The sequence below is a fragment of the Eurypyga helias genome, unplaced genomic scaffold (assembly GCF_000690775.1).
Source record: "Eurypyga helias isolate BGI_N326 unplaced genomic scaffold, ASM69077v1 scaffold6104, whole genome shotgun sequence".
Taxonomy (NCBI): domain Eukaryota; kingdom Metazoa; phylum Chordata; class Aves; order Eurypygiformes; family Eurypygidae; genus Eurypyga; species Eurypyga helias.
The window spans coordinates 63,041-70,807 of NW_010244312.1; the positions used below are offsets into that span (position 1 = coordinate 63,041).

Here is a 7,767-nt window from a genome sequence, read left to right on the forward strand (position 1 = left end):
ATTTCCTGTGACCAGAAGACATGTGCAGTATAAAGATTGGCTGCAAAGTCTGTGTAGTTTCACAGTTTTATTTTCTCTAAGTAACTGAGTATTGTGATAATAGGCAATTTTTAAATTTATCCTTACAGCAAATAGCAGAAGAGAGCCAGATACGGATTGAACTCCAGATGACTCTGGACAGCAAAGACAGTGACATTGAACAGCTTCGTTCACAGCTACAGTCATTGCACATTGGTCTAGACAACAGTAGCATTGGCAGTGGACCTGGAGATGCTGAGGCAGATGATGGATTCCCTGGTATGTTAATTTCATTAATATTTCTGCAGTAATTGTTTATTGATCAGTGGTTTACCGTAGAAGCTTGAGTATTAATATAAGGCTCTGATTCTGTGGGTTTTTATCTTCAGGTGTTTCTACCATCTTATCAAGGCTTTGATAGTGCTTACTATCCACATCCACCTACTAACTAAGTCCATCTGTAATCATACTTCATCTTAGATGTATTTAAAGAATTGTCTTTAAAAAAATTCTGTTGTCCTCCATTAAAGCGAAGTATTTTTTTCCTCTTTTTGTTGTGGTGGTTACTTTGCAATTACTGTGTTATGTGATGTAATGTAAAACTAATACTCTCTTCTTGGAAGTTCTGTTTTGACTTCTTTTCTACCTTTTTCCTCCTTTATGCTTAGTCCATATCACTCAGTCCCACACTATGGAATCCATGTCTTTCACCTACCAGCACTCCTCTACCTCTGTCAGTATCGCCACTAAGCCTTCCAGTTCTCGCATGCTTCTTGATTCTGATTCTGACTCAGAGGAAGAACCTTTGTCTTGTTCCCACAGCCCTACAGAAGTTGATAGCACAGGTGACATCCCTGAGAACTGTTTGGTTTTGTTCTTACTGTGTCCTTTCCTTTCTCTCAGAACTAACACTATTAACACATTATTTAAAAACCATAAATAATCTGGCAGTAAACACAGTGCAGCGGCAGTAAACACTGCAGTCAGACATGAAAACAATTTGCATGAAGAAATAGCTGACCTGTTTTCTCTGAAAGTCTGCAGATGCTTGCTGCCATGTGTAAATCCACCATTTTTATTAAAGCATTGGAGAAATGATCCTTAGAGCCTTGCTTCCAGGGCAGCCTCTGCCCAGTATCTGCAGCTGTCTGTATGACCCTGAGATACTGGGTACCAAAAAGTCAGATCTTTTCCTTTCTGTCCAGCGTGGGGACATGTGACTCACCTCCATCTGAATGTAGTTACTTGCACCTACATGCAAGTTCCGTCTTCTGAGCGTTACATTGTTTTGCCTTAATTTGAATCTTATGTTTGGTTCTCCTATGGTAAGGTGAGCACATTCTACTCCGTTTTCCTGCTACGTAAAGCACAGAATGAAATTATAGCTCTGATAAAACATGGGTTTGTGCTCCTAATTCATTTTATATGACGACACATACGCTGTGTTGAACAAAACTGTTTAATGTTAATGTCGGAGGTGGGGTTTTTTAATTGCATTCAAATTTCTGTTTGTCACTTGAGGTTTCTTAAAAGTTTTGGAATGCATTTCCATTGAAGCCAAAACTTGGTTTTGAATATTGACAGTACTTCATCAAACTTGAGTAAAGAATCACGCGTTTCCTCTCTTTTCCTCATTCTCTGTTTTTTGCTGAGGCAAATGAATCATTAAGCATATAAATTCTTCCTTGGTAGCTGCTGTTGTGGTATCTGCATGGTTGTGTTTTGTTCTAAAGTAAGAATCATACCTAAGCTAGGACTTTTTGCTGACGTGATTACAACAGATTTGAGGTATGATGGCTCTGTTTTGGGGTTCTTTTCCCCTTCCTAGTGCTTATAAGCATGTACTATGAAAATTCTGGAGTATTTTGCCCTTTCTCTGATATGCTAGTGTAGAATGAACACCAGAAATGAAGAGGTGTAACCAGAAACTCTTCATTTTGTCCAATTTCATGCGTATCTTTTTCGTATTAAAGATTACGGAGAAAAATAGGAAATACATGAATGCACTGGGGTTTGTTTCACACCACTAATAAACTACACATTTTCTGGATGTGGGGAAGCATCTTTTTGCATCAGTGTTGTGCATGCTGCCCTTTGTATCAGGTGTAGTTGAGAGGAGCATTTTAAAGTGGCTGGTATAAGGCAAAATGTGTGTTACAGAACGACGTGATGTACTAATTACTATCTGTTACGATATGTTAAACATGGAGAAGAGTTGGCAAATGCCCTTTGAGGAGAAAGAAAATTCCTTTTGCATTTTTGAGGCATGAACAAAACAACTGTTCTTGTGGTTTTGTCTTTGTTAATACTGGAGGCATCAGAATTTTGGACTTGGAGGTTCCTTGTGAACAGCAGAAGGTAGCTGCTAGGGAAACTCCTCAGAAGAATAGTATGCAACTGAGTAGTTCCTTTTAATAAAACATAGGGGAAAGAAATTCCTGTGGTAAGTGTAACTACAGCAGTAGGGTCAAAGGCCATGAGATACTGGGTACTACCAAGCACTAGGAAAGTGTGATCCAGGTGAACCTGTCATTGCTGCTGAGGGGTGTGTGTGTCACACTACAGCTGAGCTGTTAGGACTGTTGACAAATCCAGTCTGACCAACGTGCCAGTGTAATGTAAAATTCTGCAAGCGTGTGGAAGGGCAGCTGAACTTCGGCAAGGCCTAAGGATTAGCCAAAAATTACTTATTTTGAAACAGAAAGCCTAAGGAGATTTAGGCAAAATTAGGAAAAAGAAAAATTTGCAGAGGAAAAGAAAAAAAATAGAAACCAGAATACTAAACTTGTGGAGTTTTACCTGGGGTATAGAAGACATAGGTTCATTGGTAATGGTAGTTTGCCTTGTTTTGTCTTGAACTGGACATTGTGGGCTGTACTAATACCTTCAGATGCTGTTTTGAGAGGTAAAGGTTGACAGACATAAGCATTGAAAAAAGGTTACTAAAGTGAATGTGTGTGCTATAATTGCAAGTTTGCTCTTCCCCTTCTTCCTCGTGCCTACTAGTGTTTTCTGGCTGCATTGTGAGTGATTGGCTGTATTAGGGAATACATGATTTAACTTATTCCTGAAAATTTACTGTTAAATACTTTCCAAGACCTTATGGTTTTAAATAGTTTGTGTTGTCATGTTTGCTCTCTTGCTTTATTACTGATCTTTTGATAACTATTTTTAAATGCACAGTAGTCTCAAGAATAATGTTTTGTGAGTATTTATGTTATAATATGGAACTGTTTTCAGAATCCAGATTGGAGGGCTGGCTGTCACTGCCTGTTAGAAATAACACCAAGAAATTTGGATGGGTTAAAAAGGTAAGGAAAACGAACCTCCCATCTCCTTTCATGCGCCATCTGGATTTTACACTTAGTGAAGGTTTTCAGCACTTTAGTATGTTCTCTCATTACTTAAATGTATAACATAATGTTAGCTGCTACAGCTGTGCCTGCGTGGCAGGTTAAGACACTTTATCCAGACAGAGGTGAGAACAGCCATCCATGATCTTCAAACATTTGTATATTCTGTCGTGAGCATTCTCAGCAGTATTACGTGGCTGGAATCCAGCAGTCTGGAAGCCAGTGCCCTCGACAAATCCTTTATTTAGGAGGTAAAACTAACTACTGATCTGCCTTCTGCAGCCTTCGCTTGTTTACTGCTTTTCAGTTATCACTTCGATGGGTTTTTCCCCCAAAGAGTAGCATACACATTTTCATACAAGTTCACTTTCTGCTCAAACTGTTCACTCTGGGCAACATTCTGGAAATAGGAGGTCTTCTAGGTAACTAACTTCTTTATGAAAATTGGGGAGCGTAACAGTGATCTCTGAGTATGATCCGTGTTAGTTGTGTACTGCACACGTGGAATAGGAATCATAAGATTACTCTCGCTGGCTTCACTCTCGCTGAGTGAAAATTAAATCAGTAAAATAGAAATGAAAAGCTTTTATCTTCCTTTCTTCTAGACTTTCATCTCTTCATAGATACTTAAATCTGTTTAAATATCAATCTGATAACATAGAGTGATTTATCAGGTAATCAGAATTTAGTTTGTTGTGCAAAGAATTTATTGGCAAATCACGTACTTGGCATACATTACCACTGTTGTCCATTTACCATTTAATAAAACTCTAGAAAAATATTGCTGTGACATCTTTGACATCTGCGATGAGCTGCTTTAAGACGTGTGTTTTGTCGTCTTCTGTCCCCTAACAGTACGTAATTGTAAGCAGCAAGAAGATCCTATTCTATGACAGCGAACAAGATAAAGAACAATCTAATCCCTACATGGTATTAGATATAGAGTAAGTATTGTCATGTGACATTCCTTCTCTGATTTTCAGAATGTGGCTATTGAGAGGTTGGGGTGTGGGGAGAGGATTGTGTTAGAAAGCTACTGGTGGTCATCAGAATCACATGATGTTTCTTTTCCAGTGCAAATGTGAAATTGTTGGGTTTTGGGGGCGGTGTGTGGGTGTGTTTGGTTTAGGTGTTTTTTTTCTTTTTTTTTTTTTTTTCCCAAATATAACAGGATACTTGTGCCTGTTTATATAGGGTTTTTGGAAATTCATGTGCAGGATTGAAGGATAGGACTTTAATCCAGTGATTAGAAATTTGTACTGACAAATCTTTACTGGCTCTAAGTTACTGTGACATGTTGTGCCCTAACTTCATCTGTCCATTTAAATTTATCACTTTAGTAACGCTAATTTTCATCTTTATTAAACTAATTTCCCATAGCAAACTCTTCCATGTCCGACCAGTCACTCAGACTGATGTGTACAGAGCTGATGCCAAGGAAATTCCGAGGATATTCCAGGTATCCAGTAATAATTTGCTTCTAGTGGAGCAAACATAGTGTTTCACACATTGTCAAAAGTATTTTCATAACTTTGTCTAATGAAATATTTACTAGAAAATTACTGGAAAAAATAAATTCCAGTGTAATTCTTTAATCTTTCTGCTTGGATAATTATTCTGGATTTACATTTGTCCTCCGGGAGTACTCAGATTATTTTGCTTTGATTCTAGATTCTATATGCTAATGAAGGAGAGAGCAAAAAGGAACAGGAATTTCCTGTGGAGCCCATGGGAGAGAAGTCAAATTACATTTGTCACAAAGGACATGAGTTTATACCTACTCTTTATCACTTTCCGACCAACTGTGAAGCTTGTATGAAGCCTCTGTGGCATATGTTTAAACCTCCTCCTGCTCTGGAATGTCGCCGTTGCCATATCAAATGTCACAAAGATCACATGGATAAAAAAGAAGAGATTATAGCACCTTGCAAAGGTAAAGAGCAAGTATTTGAATATGCGTGCAGGCGCTGGCGTCGCAAGGCATCCTGGGAGATCGGAGGGCTCCAGGGATGGTCTGGCACCAACTTTTACCAGCCTGGAGCCGTCGGAACCTCTCTAGGGGTGGCTACGCAAGGATCAGCTGGCTGCTGTGGGTTAGTGGTGCGTGGCTGAGACACTAACATGCCTGTGGTGCCGTCAGCCTCAGGCAGCGGCGCGTGATAGCTGTACGGCTGCTCACACGGTGTTGTGTGACGCCGCTGTGCGGAACGGCGGCGTTGGTGCGTGTTACGAAATAGGGGACAGCTGGTCGAGTTCCCTCCATGGGACTCGTGTGACAGAATTCCTGGGGCTCAGGCACACCTCTCTGTGTTACCATCCCTTGTTTTTTTCCTGTGTGATTGTGTGTATCTTCCATAGTACTAAGTTGGAGGAGGTGCTGTCAGCAGCTGGGAAACCTCAAGTTTGGCAAAATTCTGGTTCACTTTGCTTTTGATTTCTTTGCTGACTTCATGTTGACTGTGAGAGTATGGTAACCTGACAACTGATTTTTGACGTGGGGGCGTGTTCAGAATAATAACAATATCCATTTTTATATTCAAAATTCTTATTACAGTGTATTATGATATTTCAACGGCAAAGAATCTACTACTGTTAGCTAATTCTACGGAAGAGCAGCAAAAATGGGTGAGCCGACTGGTGAAAAAAATACCCAAGAAGCCTCCGGCACCAGATCCCTTTGCTCGATCTTCTCCCAGAACTTCCATGAAGGTACAGCCAAACCAGTCCATCAGACGACCAAGTCGACAGCTTCCGCCAAACAAACCAAGGTGACACAAGAGCTGCCATTTAATTTATTGTGTTAAATGTTTTACTACAGTTAGTGCTGTGCGTGCTGCTAATGGATCACAGATGATGTGGGCTACTGCCGTGAGATCCAGCAGGTCACCTTCTATAAACCTCCGTTATTGGAAGTTAGTCCTTTGTTCCCGTGTTTAAAGGGCATTGTGTTACCGCTTTGTCGATGCCATCGCGCTGTTGCTCTTAGGTGTAACATTCTCTGTAGCCTAATAGTTCCCGTGCACTGGCAGCAGTAGGGAAAATGGGGTTTAACTAGGCAACGCATTGGTGAGAAGGTTTAAAAATACTAAAAAAGTTTTAACAAGTTTCAAGATGGTCTCTGCTGTACCTGGTGGGAAGTTGAGCGGTGAAGTCAGGTGACTGTGGCTCTGATGAACCCTGCAGAGAAGTACAGGCCTTCAGGAGGCAGTCTAGAAGGCTTTACACGTAGCGAACGACACGTCCTTTGTTTCCTGTTGCTTGGTTTGGAGGCATGTGTTGGAATTCCTGCCCCCCTCTGAGGTTACATGCCAGGTTGCGGATCCGCGCATCAGGGTTTGTTTCCTCTGACCAGGTGTGTGTATCCACCTCTGACTCCATTTACAGTTGATAATTAGGAGGAGTTGTTTTCAGCATTTGCGTCCTCTGGGTGGAGGAAAGGAGTGTACAGCACGCTCCTGGACGTGAGCAGTGACGAGCTGGTGCAGATGAATGTCACTGGCACCTCTGCCCTGGTGGGCTGCACAGCCTGGAGCTGGCTGCTGCAGTGGTGGGCACCCGCCTGAGCATCAGCACGCCTTTTGTGAGGGAGCAGGAGCATGGGGGTGAGGAGGGGTCACCACCCCTCAAGTCAAGTTCTTGACCCCGGTCAAGGAGCTGGAGCACTTGTCAGAAGGTGGGAGAACTGGTTTCAATCCCTTATTCAGTGTGGAAGGACTCATGATCATGTCTCGTGATTCCCAAAAGAGCAGTCTTGCCGAGTTTCTAATCTGGGACAAAAATGTCCATACAAGAACCAGTAAACGACTAGTGGATCAGTTTTAGGGAGCAAAATGCTGGGCTGTGGGAGTGATAACGTTCCGCAGGCAGTGTTTACGTGATTGCACCGTATGGAATTTCTGTTTCCTTGCAGTTTGCTTTCTGCATCACCTGGAGGACTTGGTTGTCCCAGTCCCCAGTTGCTGACAGCCTGTGAGAAGCGTGGTCTGATGGGTTTCGTTCGTGGCAGCAGCCAGGGCTTCGCGCTTTAACCCCGCAGAGAACTCGGTGCTGGCTGGGCGTGTTCTCTCCCTGGTTCTGTGGCCAGAAAAAACCTGGCTGGCTGGCAACAGGGTTGGGGGAGTGGGCAGAGCAGCGGCAGGGTGTGAGCGTGCTCCTGCTGCGACACTGCTCTTACCACTGAAGGGCCTTACGCAGCAAGGAGCTGGATCTTAAAAGAACATTGGTGACGTGTGGAAATGCATAGTGAAACGACTCAAAAGTAACGTAATTTCGCTTCCCTCCTAACTACCGCGCAGTCTTTGATTTACTGTGGATATTTGAAAGAGATTCACCCTCATAATTTGGATTTTAAATTATTAGACTTTTATTATAACCATTGTCGTGGTTTAACTCTGGC

At 42.0% G+C, this 7,767-nt stretch overlaps 1 protein-coding gene across 1 annotated transcript in view; it reads left to right on the top strand.

The window, feature by feature from the left end:
- Positions 1 to 7,399, top strand: part of ROCK2 (Rho-associated, coiled-coil containing protein kinase 2) — a 50,842-nt gene extending 43,443 nt beyond the window's left edge. The window contains exons 26-33 of the mRNA XM_010149700.1: positions 129 to 297; positions 687 to 863; positions 3,259 to 3,329; positions 4,227 to 4,315; positions 4,752 to 4,830; positions 5,043 to 5,304; positions 5,926 to 6,139; positions 7,282 to 7,399. Coding sequence (XP_010148002.1) covers positions 129 to 297; positions 687 to 863; positions 3,259 to 3,329; positions 4,227 to 4,315; positions 4,752 to 4,830; positions 5,043 to 5,304; positions 5,926 to 6,139; positions 7,282 to 7,399 — 1,179 coding nt within the window. The remainder of the gene's footprint in view (positions 1 to 128; positions 298 to 686; positions 864 to 3,258; positions 3,330 to 4,226; positions 4,316 to 4,751; positions 4,831 to 5,042; positions 5,305 to 5,925; positions 6,140 to 7,281) is intronic.
- Positions 7,400 to 7,767: the final 368 nt, after the last annotated feature.